Below are 20,317 nucleotides of genomic sequence, written 5' to 3'. Positions count from 1 at the left end.
GGTTGGACTGGATGATCTTCCAGGTCTTTTCCAGCCTTGATAATTCTGTGATTCTGTGAACCACAGAGAAACACCGTCTGCTTCCTTAAGTGAATCTGGGCTGGAGAACAAAGGACTTGAGCTCATGTACAGTGAGGTGATCTACATGTAATTAAACTGATGTTCGAAAACCTACAGTACAGTGAGGTAATCTACATGTAATTAAACTGATGTTTGAAAACCTACGGTGTTTTACTCTGGTAGTATCTGCAACCTTAGATGTTTGGGAAAGTACTTAATTCTTGAATGGCTTCTTACCACGGTTTAGTGGGCAAATACTGGTGGTAGGTGGATGGACTGGATGATGCTTTAGGTCTTTTCCAACCTTGGTGATTCTATGATAGTATTTCTATCTACCTATCAGGCCTGGCTGCCCTGCCTGTCTCATAGAGGCATCAAGTTCAGTTTTGTTTCCTCATAAAGGAGCAGCATTTTGGAAGGGCTGTGGAGAAAACACTTCGCCACTGAGTTTATTTCCACAAGCTTTATTATTATCTTTGGGAGAATATCATGAGCAGGCTTTGTTACTACGACTACGGAAAGCCGCGTTACCACAACAACGGCTGGCCAATAGCGAACCTGTTCTAGTAAAGATCTATGTTTGATCTAGTAAATGTGTATGTTTGATCTAGTAAAGGTTTATGTTTGGTGGCCCTGCTAGGCAGGGGGTTGGAACTACATGATCCTTGAGGTCCCTTCCAACCCGGGTCATTCTGTGACTGATTCTGTGTGACTCTGTGGAGGGTGAGGAGGAAAGGCAGGATCGCAGCGGAGCACCAATCAGAACTGAGGGCTGAAGGGGAAGGCGGGAGGGATTGGCCCGGGGAGTTAGAGGAGGGGAGTGGGGAAAAACAACCAATCGTAAGTCTGAACGCAGAGGTGAGGGCGGGTTTTTGGCCATAGCAACCAATCATCTGTAGATTGAGATGGTCCAGCGAATCACATTCACGTTCTTCAGGTCGAGCCAATCGCATGCGGAGCAGTTGAGCGTCACCCAATGGGGACGCGCTGAGCGAACAAAAGGGGCATTCCAAGCTGCCGGCCCCTTTTTTCCCTCAGCCCAATTTCACATGACGCAACGGTTGGAGGAAGCGGTTCGCGAGCCGTAGCCGCCGCTGCCATTTTGTGAGCGTTGAGACTTGAGCTGGCGGTGGTCAGAAGCGCATCGGCGATCCGGACGGCATTAGCAGCGTCATTAAGCAGCGGAGCCGCAGCTCGGAGGATGCGGTAGAGGAGCCCAGCGGCAGCGGAGGGGGGGAAGCGTCGCTCGGCGGCGGAGGCGGCAGGGGAGTCGCGGAGAGGGGGCCGTCGGTCGGTGGGTCGGGTCCTGGTGCGGGCCCCGGTCGGAGGAACATGTCGGCCCCGGAGAGCAGCGCTGGTAGCAGCGAGGCCCGGGAGGACACGTGCCGCGATTACCAGTCATTGTTGGAGGACCTGACGTTCAACAGCAAACCTCACATCAACATGCTGACCATCCTGGCCAAGGAGAACGTGTCCTTCGCCAAGGACATCGTCTCCCTGATCGAGGCGCAAATCGCCAAGGTTTTTATATTCAACCGCCTACTACTCCTACCTATACTGCTGGGGGGACTGGCCGGTGTCAGGAGAAAGGGCTGAGGGACAGAGGAGGCAGGGAGAGAAGGAGGGCCCGAGAGAGGGAGGCAGCGGGGCCGAGGCTGGGAGGGGGAGGGAAGGGGAGCAGGGCTCGGGGCCTCGAGTGAGGTGCTCCCAGGGTCAGAGATGGCAATGGGGGGAGCAGGGAGAGCTGAGGGAGGGGGGATGGGGGCAGCAGGCCCAAGGGTCGTCGTTGGGAGCAAGCGGAGGACAGCGTGGCTCGGCAGGGAGCATGGCCCTCCCCTAAGCGGCCTTTTACCCCTCCCTTCCTGGCCAGGCTGAGGGCTGCCCCTTATTCCCACACCCCGTAGGGAACAGGGGACCCGAGGGCACCCGGACGGGTTGGGGTCCCTTGGGTTCGGTAACAGATGCAACATGGCGGCCCGGCCGTGACTGGGCAGAGCCTCGCCCTTGGAACTGAGTTTTCCCCTTTAAACTGGTGTCAAAACCGTTGAATTTAGCAATTTCTAACGTAGATAACGATTTTATAAGTCTCGTTAGCGAGAGCCTGACCTTGTGCAGGTTTGTTGTTTCCCCCCCCCCAATTTATATCCAGGTAGCGTGAAGGAATATAAATAAGGTTGAGTTTATAGCACAGAAATCGTCTGCTTTAGAAAGGCTAATTATAATGATTTATTTTAAAGTATTGTTTGTAGTTTGAAAGATAAGGTTATTTTCCCAGTGAGATATTAACTGGAGGAGTAAGGGTGGGGGACTGATCTTGCAGGGAAGTTTTGAGGTGAAAGGCGATCATCTGCTCTTAGTAGGGAAGTGTGTGTGTTGCTGGTCGGGTGATTCTTGTGTTTTCTGCTTAGAGAAAGCGATGTGGGCTTGGGGTAACCCATTTGGCTTGCAGGTGGCTGTTTGCCCTAAGTAAAGCGAGTGCTGTGTTATCTTCACGTGTCTTGGTTAGCGAGGTTGATTTGGTTGAGGATGGGAAGAAGAAATTCTCCCCGACTGTGTAGAAAAGCCTGTAGGATCCTAACATGGCGTCTGAAAGGCACGTGATAGAAAAGGAAGGGAAAGAGGAGGCTCCCTCTGAGCCCAACCCAGGCAGTTGCTGACATCAGTCAGCCTCAGAACACGGATGGGGGCGGGGTGGGGGGTTACTGTACCTTTCTATTGCAGCTTTCTGTAAGAAAAGGGTTATTTCTTCAATCCACCGTGTGTTCTTGCCAGTCACCCCTTCCCCATTGTCTCCCTTGCTCCCTCTAATACCAGGCTCCCTCTAATATAGGCCTTTTTTTCCCCCCTTTGGCTTTAAATCGCTGTTTATAATGGTGAGAATTGTATTGTCTTAATGCTGGGGAGGGAAAGATCTCTTACATTATTTAATCTGTCTTTCTACCAATGCAGGATGGCTCTTTAGCGTTCCACAGACCTCTTCCAGTCTAGTTTTAAATGCTACCAGTGGCCAAGCTTTGCCATTCCTTGGGGAGGTGACGTCATAATCGAATAGATCTCACCATTATATCTCCTAAAGGGCAGTGGTGGATGTATATAACATGTGATAAATATCAATGCTGTCAAATTTCTTCATTTCTGGGTGTTTTAGAGCCTGCCCTGAAGTGTGTTTTTAATTTTTTTGTTCCTCCTTCTTTTGAAAGCTGTCTTTAATCTTGTATCAATGGTTAGTTTTGCCTTAGTTACTATTTGTGACTGTGGTTTATTCAAGGCAAGTTTTCTTACTTGTTTTTTTTGGGGGAAAGTGCTCTCCTTTGCTTAAGCCACTTTTAAAAAGTGTTGCCTGGAGGCAGTTTTGTTTAGTGTAAAACTGGAGTGCTCTGCTTTACGACTGAATTAATGGCTCTGAGATGCGTGACTGCTATGATAAAAAAATATGTAAATAAAAAGTGTGAAATATGTATTTGTCTTTTTATTTACCGTTGTATAGTGCAGAGTTTGTTTCTGAGACCCATTTTGTGTACAAAGTTGGTTTTTAAAGTCTTTTTTTTCTTTGCAAGTTTGTGACTCGGGGTTTGATTATGGTTTGATTTTCAGTTGTTTTTTTTTTTTTAAGTTTTTTTTAGGAAACTAATAAAAAAAAAACCAAAGCCGCACATTTCCAACAATAGCTTTCATACGTTATTTGAAAGAAGAGTGGGAATTCTGTTGTGATGAGCTCAGTGTTAGCATTCTGTGTGTTCTGGTGGTATGCGGAGCCTCCCTGCTGTTGGTTTAGCTCTGTGTGGGTCTCTTTCTTTGCTTAGGGGGTACTGTCTAGATCACCTGAAAACGAGAGGTTCAAATCTGGGATTCCATTTGTGTGGTTATTGGAACGTGGGCTAGAGAACATAATAAACATTACCAAAAAATGAAGACTTAAATAACCCAACTCTTTTGAAGTCACGGTTCTTAGACTGTGCCACCTGAGTAGCTGATGTTGGAAGGAGGGCACTGCTAAACTAATGCTGTCACATTTTGAAGTAGGCTTCCTTAATTTCTGTGTGATTACTTCTAACTACTCCCAAACACATGAAGTGCCAACAGAGACTGGGACTGCTTGCTCCGTTCCCTTGGATTACAGTGATATAGTTGTGACCTTTTCTGCGTGTGGCTTGTGAAAGGACTGTGATGTTCAATGTATAATCTGCTACTACCGAAGTTCTCTAACTCGGGCTGTTCGCAGGAAGTCTGATTTGTGTTCCGTGAGATGGAGAAAAGCAGCATTCGGGAGGTCCAAGTGATAAACTATTTTTTAGAAGTTCCTTGAAGTGCTAGCGATGGCTTCCTGCTCATTTCAAGTTACTTTCTCCAGTGGGTTTTGAAAGGCTGCACTCAGTACACTAGCAGTAATACTGTCTTGTGGGCTTCTTTTTTCTTTTTTTTTTTCCCCTTTTTTCACCCCAAAGCTTTGAGACAAACAGGATTAACCCAAGTTGTTCCTTTTCTCTGTGGTAGACCCACCGCATTATACTTTGAACTGAGTAGTGATTTTCCAGATTTAAGTTTTTAAGTTTTTGTATAAACCAAAACCAAAATCCCAAGCAAATCCCTTGGTGTGGATAGTGGCAACCCAAAAGAGAGGTCTGTATTTCTGGGATTGGTAATCCCTTTATATATAGTTTAATGTATGTCTTTGTTGTACTAAACTTCTCAGTTTCTTCTTATTACTCCAGGCTCCTGCGTCAGAGAAGCTTCCTGTTATGTACCTTATGGATTCCATTGTCAAGAAAGTTGGAAGAGAGTATCTTACTGCATTTACTAAAAACCTAGTTGCAACATTTATTTGTGTATTTGAAAAGGTATATATACACTTTCAGAAAAGTTCTGTATTTAAGCAAAGTTGTTCCTGGTAAAATAAATACATGCTCTCAGCTTTGGGTTTTCTTGGGTACCGAACCAGAAGAACTAATTGCTTTTTATGAATGGCAAATACTGTATCTATAATGTGGAAGGGCATTCCTGCTGTTGTCAAGCCTGTAAGTTAAGTTAGTAGAACAGTTAATTATGAATTGCTGATTTATTTTTTAAGGAAGTAGTTAGTCTTTGTGTCTGGAATATATTCAGAATCAGTTTCTTAGAGGTTTTCTGAGCTCTCTGAGTTAGATTTGTCTGATTCACTTAATTTTTGGTGTGAAAAATGGGTGCTTAAATTGCAACAAATACCACTAGCAGCTGATATTCTTCAAGTGGTCTGTGATTAAAAAACATGATGGGCGAGGGGGGGAGGTTGTGAGAGTATATTATTGCTTTGTTACGTTAAAGATACCCATTTTAATTTCATTCAGTGTTGAAAATTGCTGCCAAATGTATTCACTTTTTTTTTTTTTTCCTAAGTCTTTAAACCCAGTGAAGTAATTGTGCTTATTCCTCAATGAGAATGGCAAATCCAAGTCCGGCTTTTGAAAGACTGGACTTGAATGGGTTTAAGTTGAATTAATGGTTAATTTCTGTGGTTTCCTGTATGCCCTAACATAACAAAGTGGCACTGCATCTGAATGAGATAAGTGGAGCTTTGGTGTATTTGTTATTGCATAGCAGTGAGGATCTGTGATCCCAGAATGTTTTATATCTGTTTTTCAGGTGTACAATGAGTGACTAAATAAGGGGTAGATTGTAATAGTGAGCTCAGAGATATTGAACTCCTTTGTATAGAGTAGATAGGCAGGCATTTACTTATTTTTCCAATATTGGTTTGTGTTCTTTCACATAGTTGCATTTAAACTTGCAGCTGAAGCTCTGGGTAATTCATTTGCTGAGTTTTGTAGTTAACTGTCCAATAAGCTAACTAGAACTATTAAATTGATATTAAATATGTAAAGTGTCAGTCGCTTTAGATAACTCATGATATCGCAAGATGAAATTCTCACCCTGACATTGCTAGAGATTCTGTTTTATCAGTAAATGATCACTGAAGGTATCTTTAAACACTTAGCGATGTCAGAAACTGGCTCAGTCATGGCAGCAGTGAACTTGATACCCTCACACTGAAAGTTGTGTAGAGGCACCTCCCACCCATATTAGCTAAGTATGAGTTACTTTTATTGAAGTTCCTGCCCTCTTTTTCAAAGAACTTCTGAACTTTCTGGACAACGTGTCTTAATGTGACACCTAAAATAAAACTGTAGCTCGAAAAAGGTTGAAAAGCCAAAAAAAAAGGGTCAATGTGTAATGGTTGAGCTAGCAGCAGCATGTGTTTTGTCAGCAGATGTTTTCCATTTGTTTAAATTAACTACTTGAGTTATGAGATTAATTGAATTTTTTCTTTAATGTGAGTTTTGAGCTTAATTGCTACATCTGATTGCAAAGAGAAAATGGGTTGTAGCACTATTAGTGCTTGATTTATGGGTCTGATTTTGCAGTTGAACGGAAATGTACTTGAGTTCATTTTGACTCATACACCTTTTGTTGGATTTATTAGGGGGAAAAAAACCTTCAGTGATTAAACAGCTCAACAAAACACTTTCTCTGTTCAGAAAGTTTGTTGTTCTCTGATTTGGTTGTTGTTGCTGTGTGCCGCTCAGCACGAACATTTGAGTTACTGTATTGTTTCAGAGGCATTTTCTTTGGATATTTTTGTCGCTGTATTTTTTTTGACAGAAATTGGCCAAGTAAAATGAGAATTTTGGTAATGGAAAAGCTGAAAGAAAATTCTCAGAGAACGGTAATACACAATTAAACCTTCACATGTCCGCATTTGAACTTCTGTTACCGATTCTGTTGGTGTAGATGTATCAATCTACACCACTTACAAGTTCTTTGTAGCCAGTTCGTTGTGTTAAAATGATAACTTTGGTAAGAATATAAAGCATATGAGATCTTAAGTTCTACAGAAAAGTATAGGTTGTTTTATATTAACTTAACAAGCCATAGAATTGTTTTATTGTTTTAGGTGGATGCAAATACTAGGAAAAGTTTATTTAAATTACGCTCCACATGGGACGATATTTTTCCTTTGAAGAAACTGTATGCACTTGACGTCAGAGTCAACTCATTAGATCCTGCTTGGCCAATTAAACCTCTGCCCCCAAATGTGAATACTTCTAGCATCCATGTGAATCCTAAGTTTTTAAATAAATCGGTAAGTCTCTATACCTACTGTATGAACAGATGGCAGTACGTGTTGTTTTTGTTGTTTGTATGCTGCTTTTGACAAACGTAGTGTGATAAGAATAAAGCATCTGATCTCTGGAGACAGGCAAGAGGAATTTATGGACTCAGTATTTAAGGGGCTTATTGTAAGTATTTATAACTTGAATTCTAGATTTCCAAACATTTATGTTAAATGCCATATTCTGTCATGGTGGCACAGTTAATCCTATGACAGTAGGCAATTCCTAGAGGAGCAGAAATTGTTTTGTTTGTATTTTGCATAAAAAATGCAGTCATTAACTTGTGCAAGCTAAGTCCCAGTTTTGTATCACACTAGCAGTTAAGAGAGATGGAGTTAGCTGGATCCATTAAGATGTTGAATGTAACCTTATGTTCTATTTTTAGCCAGAGGAATCTACTGCATCTACCTCTGCTGTCACTTCTGGTGCCTCTACTCCTCCAGCTGTTCCAGAAATACAAAAGATTTTGACACAGGAGCAACTGATAAGGCAGCAATTGCTTGCGAAGCAAAAACAGTTGTTAGAACTTCAGCAAAAAATGCTGGAGTTGGAACAGACTAAAGCACAGTTGGTGAGTAGGATAGTTGGTGAATGGTCCATAGTTCGGTCTCACTTTGGTCGTACCTTAGCGTCTATACTGGTAACTGCGGTTAAGTTTAGACAAGAGGAGCTGTTTTAGGACTAGAGTAGTGCAAGTTGATCTGGTCCTCTAGACCAGTAATTGTTACATAAAAATCTTAAGGATTACATTCAGAACAGGTTAAAAAAGGTTTGTGGTCTTTTGTTCTCATCTTGAAAATTATGTCTGCCTGTGATGTGTCTTCCACCTCTTTTTGTGGCTCACCATAAACAAGGCTTTTTTTGAATACATTTGCGCTTAGAAAATTGAGTATTTCCATAAGGAACGGGGAATCCTGATTGTTGGAAATGTCAAGGCAGTTTCTGTCTTCATTACGTCAGGTTGGTTTGATGTCACAATCTGAGGGTGACATTGAGGGTGGTGGCTGTCACAATCTGAAGGCGGTGGCAGTTAAACCTGTTTTGTTTTTACATTCATAATTGAAAGTCATCTTGTGTTGAAAGTTGATGATACTAAAGTGAAATATCGTAGAAGTGTAGAAATGAAAATATATAAACATGCTTGGCCGTTTAGTTGTCTTGGAAATGAGGAATGTATAGAAAAACTAAAGCTGTATTGAGGTGTGCTTTTGTTGATTTTTTTGCTGCGTTGACCTTGTAGTATTGACTTTGTACTTGATCTTCGCCTTTTGTGTTGGTACTATGTTATTTTAATTGCTGCGATGAGGAATGAATGGGTCATTTTCAGTTAAATGGATTAGTCTGATAACTACTTCAAAACATTTCTATTTTCATCTTTGTTTTCAAAACAGAACATGATCATCTCTGTGCAGGTGTTGTATCACACAGATTAATGCTAGGTTTTTTTTTTTCTTGTCACCTTATTTCAGGCTGTTTCTCTTAGTGTTCAGCAAGGATCATCTTCTATACCTTCAGTTCCAGCGCCTTCCAAGCCACATGTGTCCCAGACACCTCACGTGGCCGTTAAGACGCCTACTCAGGCTTCGTTACAGTCTGAGAAGATCAAACCATCCTCAGGTCCTCCACTTCACGATGTCAAAATAGTAAATAGAGATCCTCGACTTAATAGAATGTCACAACATTCTTCTCATGCTAAAGATCAGTCCCATAGGAAAGAATTTCCACCAAGCGCATCTGGTCAGTCTGATACCAAGGCGAGCAAAACATCCCAGTCTGAAAAACAAAGCTCAACAAAGCCAGAGAAAATGAAAGCAGGTGAAAAACCACAAAAGAAAGAACCTGATCAGTTGGAAACAAAGTCTAAATCTCCATCTCCTTTGAAAAACAAGCTTCCCAATACTAAAGATACTAAAACCCAAGAATCTGAAAGCACAAAAGTATATGAAATGAGTAAACGGGATCCAAGACTGAAAAAACATCTTCAAGAAAAGCCAGAGAGCAAAGGGGATGAGGTGAAAGAAAAGAGGAGAAATACAGAGAAAAAAGAAAAAGATGAGCATAAGACATCTGAGCATAGACCAGTAGGCAGCAGGAATAAAACAATTAATGGTGTTGTCCAGAAACAAGACGTGACTACAGAAGAATCAGAAAAACAGGGTGGAAAACAAGGGAGATCCAGTAATAGAAAACGGTCACGATCCCGTTCTCCTAAGTCACGGTCACCATCTACACATTCTCCAAAACAAAGAGAGAGGAGATCACCCAAAAGAAGACTCAGGAGTTTATCTCCCACTTCTTCAACTCCTAAAATTGGAAAGATATGCCAGATTGGCGCTAAACAGTCTCATGCTGAAGAAGCCTCACAAGGGGCAAGAGATGAAAGAAATTCTAATAAGCGAAATGTTAAACAAGAGGTGCGAGATCCAAGGAGGGTGAAAAAAAGCCAAGAAGACAGGCCCCAAGAAACAGCAAGCCAGCATTCTACAAAAGGTTCTCCTGATCCAAAGGAGAATGCAGAGAATTGGCAGGGATCCAAAGCAGGCAAGAGGTGGAAACCTGGTTGGGAGGAAAATAAAAAGTAAGTTACCATATTTCGAACAAATTCTCTCTGAAGTAAGTGGAAATTCTGCTCTTGGCTGAAGTACAGTTAGGTTTGGGAGGAAACATTCAGACAGCCCATGCTGACAGAAGTTCTTGATTGAGATTCATAATTTGCTTGTAGTGAAAAATGGCAATTATGCATACTTTCTAAATCGATAGTGATGTTTTACCATGATCGGTTCTGATAGAGATGTAATACATCCTGAATAAATAACTAACTTGTGTTTTAAACGTGTTCCTATTCACAGCTCTCAGCAGACTGAAGAACACCAAGCAGTTGGTAAATCCCCTCACCAACAACACCGAGAAAACTGGCCTGCTGCTAAAGGAATTCTGTCACCCCGAGTACCGAAACAGCAACACCGGTTAAGTGTGGATGCCAATTTGCAAATTCCCAAAGAACTGACGTCTGCAAGCAAGAGAGAATTACTTAAAAAGGTAATACTGATTGATTGATTGATTTGTAGAGGTGTCTTGGATATAGTTGTGCTTTGCTTTTCTTCTTAGAAATCCAAACTTTATGTTACAGGCCAATGACCGCTTAGCATCTGGTGAAATAACACAAGACGAGTTCCTTGTGGTAGCTCATCAGATTCGACAGCTGTTCCAGTACCAGGAAGGAAAGCACAGATGTAATGTGTGGGATAGCCCTACAGATGAAAAAGGCTCTTTGAAAAGGAAGCCTCTTCTGTCGGATGCGGAGTTAACATACTATGAGCATAAAACTAAACTGAAGAGGACACAAGTTCAGCATTCATTGTCAAGACTTGATCTCTTGGATCCTGATGATATTTTGGATTATCATGTACCTGATGCATTGCTCTCTGTGGACTGTGAGCAAGCAAAAGCAAAGTGTGGAGTGCAGTTTGAAAGAAAAGAACCCTTTGGAGAAAGATCAAGATGGCACTCTCCTGTAAGTGGCACCAGCAGACCCTTTGCTGATAACCTTTCACCTCTGGAGGGTCGACGAAGGCTTGAGGAACAAAATGCTACTAAAGGAGGAAGAGGTTCAAAAAACTTCGACCCTTACGACAACTGGGGAGAATCAGATGAATTCAGAGATGCTCTCAGACAGCAGGGAAAAGGTACAACAGAGTTCCAGAAGATCGATGGTGATGCAGTCTGTAGGTTTGATAACCGTGAAGAAAGACAGCTGCTTGGGAAATCTGGTATGTATTTTTGCCTTATTTTACAGATGTCAAATAATTTGCAATCTTTTTGCAAGTAGTTATTGTTGAGTTGTAGGAGATACATAGTCCAACGCCCCAGTGCTAAAGCAAGTACCTTAGAGTAGGAAAGTGTCTGGGCAGATTATGATTATCTCTGGAGAAGGAAAACCTTTCTGGGCAGTTCGTTCCAGTGCTCTTTAACCCTCAGAGTAAAGTGTTTTGTCTTTTTTCTTTATGTTTTTATGGAACTTTCTATGTTACAGTTTGGTTCCCATTGCACCTTATCTTGTCGCTGAGCACTGCTGAAAAGAGCCTGACCTCATCTATTATTCCCTTGACCTGCTGGCCGTGCTCTTTTTAACGCACTCTAGGTTTATCATTGGTCTCGTTGGCCACAAGGGCCTACTGTTGATACATGGTCAACCTTTTGTCCACCAGGACACCTAGGTCCTTCTCTGTACAGTGCCTTATCTTTTATTTTCTCCTCTTTCAGGTGTTCGAGATGAACCAAGATCACCATTCAATGAACGTTTCAAAAGAGCTAGATACGAAGATCCAGATAAAGAACCATTTCCTGACAGTCCAGGGTCAAGATTTGGAGGCATAGAAGCAAAGCCGAGAATAAGTGCACTAATGGAAGACAGACCTTTATTTGATGGCTCATCTAGACCATCTGCTGCAAGAGTTGGGGCAGATGGACAAGGAAGTCCTTTTATCGATAGCCCTACTGCTGGTTCAAGTTCTAGAATTGATGGACCGACTGGACAAGCTGCTCTGAGATTTGAGGGCCCTTTGGTGGGGGCAGGTGCTTCTCAGTTTGATGGGCCCCTGGCAGGAGCAGGGGGAGCTGGATCCCTAAGATTTGATGGGCCACCAGGGCAGCTGGCAGGGGCTCTCAGGTTTGAAGGACCTCACGGACAGGTTGGTGGGGGAGGTCCTTTGAGGCTTGAGGGACCTCTTGGACCATTGCAGTTTGAGGGGCCTGCAGGCCAGCCTGTTGGTGGTCCTAGATTCAAAGGACCTGGAGTTGGTCTCAGGTTTGAGGGACCCCGTGGTCAGCCTTCAGGTGGTCTCAGGTTTGAGGGACCTCATGGTCAACCTCTGGGGCCTCGAGGTCAGCCAGGAGGTGGTCTCAGGTTTGAGGGAGGACCACATGGTCAGCCCTTGGGGCCTCATGGTCAAGGTGGTCTCAGGTTTGAGGGTCCACATTTACAGCCATTGGGGCCCCATGGTCAACCTGGAAGCGGCCTCAGATTTGAGGGGCCACATGGGCAGCCAGGTGTAGGGCCCAGGTTGATTGATGGACCAGTGCACCAGGGCGTTTGTGGACTTAGATTTGATGGTCCTATGGGACGGACCGGTCCGAGATTTGATAGCTGTCATGCTGGCTTTGATGGTGAACCTGGACAACTGTCTCTTTTGCAAAGATTTTATGGAATTCATGGACAGCCCGGCCCAAGATTTGAAAGGGCTCCTGGCCAGCCCGCACAGCCACGATTTGATGCAGCCATACGTCAAAGATTTGATGGCCCTCACCAGCCTGCCTCAAGATTTGACCTGCCCCTTGGCCTTCATGGTTCACGTTTTGAAAATATAGCTAGCCATCCTGCCTCACGATTAGAGATGTCGCCATATGGACAAAGTGGTCCGTTTGTTGACCATCCCGGACAGGGCTACAGCGGACCAGCTCATGGAATGCAGTTCCAAAGGCCTGAAATGTTTGACAGTTCACTAGGACCAAATTTCAGTGGGCCAGCTGGCCCAGGAGCACAGAATTTTGCATTGAGAGCATCCGGACATTACTTTGACGACAAACTTCAAGGTTCACAATACGGAAACTTCAATAATATGTCAATGGGAGGTCATCAGGTAAGAACTGATTCTAGTAAATAATTTACTTAGAGAAGTATTCTTGTGTAGAAAATTAGCAGTTTTTCCTCTAAAAGCATTTTTTTGCAGACTAAAAATACCCTTAAGTAGTATCTGGATGATTCAAGGAAAAAGGGGCAGGCATTGCTATTTGTTAAGTCTTTGTTTTTAAAAATTAAAAGCCAGTTCTTTGCAACCATTTTATAGCTGAGGATATTGCACTGACATCAGTATCTTTTATTTGAAAATGAATTAAGTAATAGGAAGAATGCGATGTTTTTTCTTACACAAAGCATGTTACCTACAAATCATGACAGATTATTGAAGCGAATATACGTAATTACTTTTTCTGAGAGGTTTAGAATTAAAATGAACCAAAATAATTGCAGTCTTTTTGGAGACAACCATAACTTGGGAGCAGTTGAGAAAGATGCAGGCTTTTAAGCTATGGCTTCTGAAGAATGATCATGGCACTGGCAGGCTTCATGGTGTCAGTTGTCCTTGCTGTTGCTTCTTGGAAGCGCTCTCTTCTAAAGGAGAAAGTAATTGTAAATCAGTGAAAACAATGTCTGTTCTCCCAGTAGATTGGAGGTTGTAGGGGACATACTACAAGCGTGCTGTAAAAATTTATTTTCTTTCTGAAGTTTCTTGCAGCTGGCTTGCTGAAAATCCATCTTTCAGGATGCATTTCATGTCATGGGTACTATCTCAGTTATTAGATAAAACCTCATTGTGATCTTGGTGAACGTTTACCAGTTTCTTTTGCTATTAGCCCTTTTTTTTTGGTGAAAAGGATTGCTTTGAAATACTTTAAGTGGAAAATGTGCTTGAAGGATGCGCAAGTAGAAGAAAAGTTTGTACTGAGAAGTGTGTAGAGGTTAATGATGGAATAATTAAAAACAAATTGCATTGCCAAGATTGCTTAAATGCTTAATTTTACAGGTTTCGCACATGTCTGCTCAGACAGGACCTTATGGCCAAGGTCAACAGTATCTACCAAATCCTGGAAGCTTTGTTCAGAACCCTGCAGGTACTGTAATAGTTAACTTCCTTCTGTGTCCTTTGGACTGTTCTCTGTTCATGACCACAAAAATTAGTGCTGTACGGTGATGGTGCCTGGGTCCTTGTACACTAAAGGGCATCCTTCTCTGTGAGATGGCAGTAGGTGGGGTTTCAGGAGTACTGTCATCTCTCCAGGGGTTTCTCTCAAGCAGTGAGTGCTTTAACTGCGTGGTTTTGGTATGTAGTTACACTTTAAAACAAAACAGAACCACTGAAACCAATTTTTGGATTGCTTTTCACATAGCAGAAGGGCACCTCAATTGGTCAGGCTGAATACACATTCCCACTATATTAATTGTTAGTAATAAAAGTCTTGTATCAAGTTGTAAATGATACAAGTAGATGGATTCTCATGAGATCTTTAAGCACAGAACAAGAAAATACTACGTTTTCCATGGGAATTTCAGTAGAAAACAGGTAGATGGCATTTCAAAACACATTAGGAAGGAAGTTGTAGGGGCAGAAATGAGGCAAAGGCTGCGTATGAGGCAAACTGAAGTGGATGAGTAGATTGAAGTTAAAAATGGAAGTAAAAAGGGGTAGAAGGAAAAGAGTGTTGTGAAATGCTGATGGAGGTGATTATTTTTTTTTATGCTAACCTTTGGTTTCCTTGAGTGTTGTGACCTTATTTCCCCTCTCCTAGGAGGAGCAGTTCCACATTCATATCCTGATAACCACGTTGGTCAGCTCGATGTCAACGAATTGTTTGCTAAACTGTTGTCGACAGGAATCCTCAAACTGTCAAAAACGGATTCCACTTCAGCACGTATGTAGCTTTCATTACATTCTGACTCTCCAGTTTATGCGTAGCTGAAGTGTAAAGTGAAATGTAAGAACTATGTGAACTATTGCATTCTTTTTTCTTAAATGGATCTTTGTGGGAAACCATTTGGTGCGTGTGATAAAGTGAATTATTAACTTTCTAAATGTATCTTTTAAGCTATTTAGAGCCTCTGTTTCTTTTTTTTTTTTTTTTTGGTGCCCCACCTCAATAACTTGTCAGTGATTCTAATCAGATTCCTGTCAGTATCTGAAATATTTGTCTCTCTCTAAATACTGAATTTTAGTGCCAGAAGCTTAGATGAAGTAGAGTCATGTTAAATTGCCATTTCGAGTTGCATACTGTCTTTTGTACGCTTTTTAAAGCTATGAGACTGACTCAGATCTTATGCACATTCAGGTTAACGTAGTCAGGTTATATTTATTAGTATTTGAATAAAAATAATATCCAGGTGCACCTTATTTTGTTCTGAAAATGAGCTGAAATTTTTATGAAATTCTTTCTTTTAAAGAAGCAAATGAAACATCGGCGCAGCCAGCTGCTGAAGAGGAGGATGATGACCAGGGTGATCACGATGTCCCAGACCTCACAAACTTTAAAGTTGAAGAACTCAGTCAGTGCGTATTGCAGCATGAGCTTACTCTGCACTAGGAATAATGGCATGGTGGTATCTAGGCGGTTAATCCAAGGCGATTGAGTAGGTGTGATATAACAATGCTAGTGTGTTCACTGTGAGTAGTTCATGCTTATTTGAATGCTTTTTAATGTACTTACATGAATGCTTTGACTGTCAAATGCTTTAACCTTATAGGACAATCATGCTTCTACTCCTGAGGTCACTTGAAACAACTTACTGAGAAACTTCCAATTTCTTTCCAAAGAAATGTTAACTTCTTTTTGTTTTTCTAGGCGTTATGATAGTGTTATAAATCGACTATACACTGGAATTCAGTGCTGCTCGTGTGGAATGAGATTTCCTACTTCAAAGAGAGACGTTTATGCAGACCATTTAGATTGGCACTATCGCCAGAACCGTTTGAAAAAAGACGTTCGCCGAAAAATTACACACAGAAGGTGGTACTACAGCGTAACGGTGAGCAATGCAGGACCTGGGCCTTGTTAATTAGGGCTGGGTTTGGTGTTTCACATACATGGAGTGGGATTGAGATTGAAGTTGTATTACCATTGGAGTTTGGTGATCAGTGATGTATGAAAACTACTTGATATATCAGACATACTTGCCAAAAGAAAAGGCTGTTATGTGGTGAACAATAAGCAGCTTGGAGTTATCCGTACTGCTTTGGTTGGACTAAGAATGAAATGGAAGTTGAAGTATAATGGCCTTTCACAGACTGTTTCAGTTTAACGAACTAAGGCTGATTATATCTGTTACTTCAGGGATTCCATTTTTCTTTTCTTTTTTTTTTTTTTCAAACGTATTTTTTAATGATTTCTGGCTGTTTGTGATTGTGATTGAATTCTTGTCCTTAGGATTGGATTGAGTTTGAAGAAATAGCCGACCTAGAGGAGCGTGCAAAAAGCCAGTTCTTTGAAAAAGCTGCAAAAGAAAAGCAGTTTCAGAGTGTGCCTGCTGGACCAGCTGGAGCAGTTGAGGTGAGTTCCAGTTTTCCTGCTGTAACCCATATGGTCTGTAAGTAGACTCATGTCTTGTGCCTTGTTCTCAGAGGTCGCTGTTTATTTTGCAGAGAAGTGTGAAGGGTGTTAATGCTTTGTGCAGTTCTCACTCTAACTCAGAGTTGAGTTTTGGAAGATGCCATGAAATAAACTAAATCCCTGCACCAGATTGTCTTAATTGACAGTAAAACAGCATTAGATTGTTACAGAGTGTCTTGCTGAGACTTCCTTGTTAAAGGGACAAGACTTAACTTTTTCAATTGACAAATGTTGTTGCTCATTCTACCAACTGTACTCAAATAATTTCTATTAACATTTTCTTAAAGATATTTTGGAAGCGTGGAGGTAAAATGTAGTTTTCGTGTTATCTTAATGTATATATATATGTGACTGTTACTAGCCAAGTTCTTGATGTTGGTGTTCAGTAATGGCTTTAATAACACCATGTATCTATCATGTTACTTCAATAACTTTCAGAGGTGTGAAATCTGCCGGGAGCAGTTTGAGCAGTACTGGGATGAGGAAGAGGAAGAGTGGCATCTAAAGAATGCTATCAGAATGCATGAGAAGGTAATCCAATCTTGTTACGTGGCACTCATTTATATTAAAAAGCAAAACAAAAGCATAAGAGAAGAATTACAGAAATAGACCACAGTGACCCATCTTTTCTGAAGGACTCCCCTGTTAGTTTTCCTGCTTCTAGTTGTATAAATATCTCAACCTTTGGACATGCTTGAAGTCCTGGGATCATTAGTACAGGCACAATAGGCTTCCCTCGTAATATGTTGCTAAAAGATAAATGAAGGTGATCTTCTCTACTTAGCATTGTTGAGTCTGCCTGGATTACTGGGTCCACTTCTGGGCCCCTCATTACAAGAGAGACCGTGCTGGAAAGAGCCCAGTGGTGGAGCCAGTTTCTCTTTGGAGGCCTTCAAAAGCCAAAGGATGTGGTGCTGGGCAGCTTGGCTCCAGATGTCCCTTCCACCCATTCTGTTCTGTGAATGTCCTGTGAGTGTGGGTGTTGGTTTTGGTCCAGTTATTTCCCTGTGCTAAACAAGGTTTTTATATGATGGCTTTTCCTAACTAAGCATACACCAGATATCTTCCCAGTCACATTTGACACCATACTTGTTCTACACATTGTTGTCCTGGAGGAATAGTGTGATTTGGATTTGTTCTGTTTATGACTGGTGCTTTTACTGTATCCCTAATGTATTTAAATGGTTAACAATTATTTTCCAGATTTACCATCCATCCTGCTATGAAGATTACCAAAACGTAAGAAAACCTTTACTTTCATATATATATTTTTTAAAACTATTTTGCTTTCAGTTTGTTTGCTTGATCACTGTCTTTATATAGAGCAGGTCTGCAGAATCAGTTCCTCTTGCATGTGCCTAGGCAAAGAATCAGAGGGAATGCCTTGGGAATGGCAAGTTTGTAATGTATAGTTAGAGTTAGCTATGATGTATCCATGACAGCTTTCGTGTTATATAGGTGAGACTAAAGTGAAGCCATTATGATTTTATTGTTAACATGTGTAATCTTAAGAATTTTAAGAAACGGAGAAAATGAGTGTTAGTATATGTTAAATTTGTTATGACTTGGGAGCTAAAAGTGGGGGGAATAGTTGGGAATATTTTACAGTAACATATTAAGCATTTCATCGCTGTGAGGATAATACCATTTGATAGTAATTATGGAAAAGTAATGCTATGATATAGTAACTTTGTATTATTAGATAAAGTAGAAAGTAATAAGTGGAAGTTTGGATTTTGAGTGCTCTGCTTGCCCACATGTTTGCGCTTTGAAAGAGACAGAAAGGAAAAGAAGGTAAAAAAAAATGGTTGTTTGAACAATGTGTTAATGCTGTGTGAATGTTTATTTTATAGACATCATCATCTGATTGCACACCCTCTCCCAGCAAGACCCCTGTAGAAAATCCCCTACATATTATGTTGAACATTGTTAAACAGGAAACGGATGAGTCCTGTGACTCACTTCAAGTGAAAGAAGAACCTGATGACACCCCTGCTGCCTGTGCAGAAGAGAGCACACCTGCCTCTATAGATGTTAAAACAGAACCAGATGAGTCTGTTTAGAATGAGGTTTGATTTTTTTTTTTTACAGAAGAGCTCCTGTGTTAATTCTGGAAAGCAGATACTTTTTATAGGAAATAAAAGCACTCAAATTGAGGCAGGACCTCAGCGACTGTTTGGTTAATAAATACATTTTTGTATTTAAATTTCTTATTGCCTGCACTGTTTCAGGTGTCATTGTGTGAAAATTCTGTAGATGCGTGAAAATTTAATGGAATGAAATTGTATATGTAAAAAATGTACAATTTTTACTTGTGGAAATGTAAATTATAAATAAAACCTATTTTTGCTATATACGGGGAGTGTAATGTTTATGCACACCATCAGACAAAGACAGCGTTTCTGTACTTTTTTCAGTTTAAATGGAAATAAAAAGACCTCAGTTTTAAACCTGTTGCTGAATCAGATTCAGAAAAGTGAAAGCAAGCAACTTCCTTCAGTTATTTCATAAGCGGGTGATCAAGGGAAGCAATGCTGGGACTTCTCAAGATAAAATCCTAGATTTCTTCTTAACCTTAACTTGAACAATCTTTTACATATCCAGATGTTAAAACAAGTAACCATAAGACTGTTTTGGGTAGAAATGCCAGAATTTAACAAAGCAACCAGAGTTGCTCAGTTGTGAACACAAGTGCCAACAGACCATTAACAAACCAGGATGCCTGGTAGCTGAGACATCTTCAATGATATATTTTCCCATTAGTCACACATAAGAGTTTAATACAGCTGGACAAACTTTTCTTTACAGGGGAGGTATGAATCTAAGAATGCTCATTTGAAGTTTTTAAAAAAAATTTTTTTTTTTTTAATTTTTTCGTTGCTTATGACTGAATTTAGGTGATAAACCAGATATCCTGAGATGTTAATATTTCTTAAATGTAATAAATAAAATTGAAGCATATGTTTGTGTCAGTCTCTTTCCTTTCTGTAGTGGGTTTGTGTGGTTGGGTGTGTTTGTGGGATGGGCAGTAAGCTGCATAGGTATGTATGCATGGTAGTGTAAGTGTGCATAAGTCATAGGGTGTTTGTCTTGGGATAAAAATGCATTTTGCCAGGTGTGGATTTCAGGGGCAGGGGTGGATTTCATCTAAAAGTCAGAGGAAATGTCACTGTCTTAGGATAGATGGCTCTTGCAAGGTCGGGTACTCAGAAAATCCAAATTCATCCCAGTGCATGTTGTAAGTATCAGCTGTGAACTTTGACAACCAGACCTCAAGCAATAACCCACACCTTTATGTAAGGCTGCAGTGAGAGGTTTGATACAGGGAAAATCCGGTCTAAAAGCAGTGATGCATTGGCACAGGCTGCTGGGGAAGTGCTGTGGCACTGAGGGAAGTGGCCTTCATGATTCTGAGAGGAGCCACAGCAACCTCCCGCATCACTGTGGGGCAGGGCCCGTCCCCCTGAGCCGCCATGGCCGCCCGCCATTTTCCTCCCGCGAGGACTGCGCCCATAGCAACCCTGCTGCGGTGTGGGGGAAGGACTGGAAGAAGAGGAGAACGCGGCTCCAGCCCTATTCCGGCCAGTGAGACCGCTCCGCCCGCGGCCTTATCCCCGCGTCCTCCCCTGACGGCCGGGCCGGGCTGTGCTGCTCCTTGTCCCGCTGTGCTGCTCCTTGTCCCACTTCCCCCCATCGGCCGTGAGGGGGACGCCCGTGGGGCGGCTGTGCCCGCGCTTTCCGGCTCTCCTCAGTTGTTCTGCCCGTTAGTTAACTTCATATTTCGTATTGGGCCCACCTAAAATACCCCAGACTAATCGATATTTGCCAAACACGCGGAGAAAGGTGGCATAACCCCCACGGGCACTGCCGGGATGGGGTTATAACCCCACACAGGGCTCAGGACCTCGGTCTTTGCCCACTGTGTGGTTTTGTGCCTCATCCCCTTCAACTGC

General features: G+C 41.8%; 1 protein-coding gene across 5 annotated transcripts; it reads left to right on the top strand.

Moving 5' to 3' along the window:
• Nucleotides 1–1,329: 1,329 nt before the first annotated feature.
• On the top strand, nt 1,330–18,524 carry LOC146755046 (pre-mRNA cleavage complex 2 protein Pcf11-like). Of its 5 annotated transcripts, none has more exons than XR_014938457.1 (16): nt 1,330–1,581; nt 4,773–4,898; nt 6,989–7,177; nt 7,594–7,779; nt 8,678–9,786; nt 10,058–10,247; nt 10,339–10,978; nt 11,472–12,847; nt 13,790–13,877; nt 14,553–14,675; nt 15,202–15,307; nt 15,600–15,783; nt 16,182–16,304; nt 16,803–16,895; nt 17,149–17,603; nt 18,302–18,396. XR_014938457.1 is itself a non-coding variant. In XM_085526426.1 (16 exons), the coding sequence occupies exons 1-16, from the start codon at nt 1,393–1,395 to the stop codon at nt 18,425–18,427; spliced, it is 4,965 nt and encodes a 1,654-aa protein (XP_085382552.1). In that variant the 5' UTR covers nt 1,330–1,392; the 3' UTR covers nt 18,428–18,524. The 5 variants fall into 5 exon arrangements, 3 of the variants coding, with proteins under 3 accessions (XP_085382552.1, XP_085382553.1, XP_085382551.1); XR_014938456.1 differs by having other exon boundaries at nt 18,218–18,326; XM_085526426.1 differs by having other exon boundaries at nt 15,205–15,307; nt 17,568–17,603; nt 18,218–18,524.
• The last annotated feature ends 1,793 nt before the right edge of the window (nt 18,525–20,317 follow it).

This window comes from Coturnix japonica, chromosome 36 (genome assembly GCF_054131305.1).
Source record: "Coturnix japonica strain WE chromosome 36, WE-NBRP24, whole genome shotgun sequence".
NCBI lineage: Eukaryota > Metazoa > Chordata > Aves > Galliformes > Phasianidae > Coturnix > Coturnix japonica.
The sequence above is the reverse complement of the archived record's forward strand: the minus strand, read 5'-3'. Positions and strand labels throughout refer to the sequence as shown.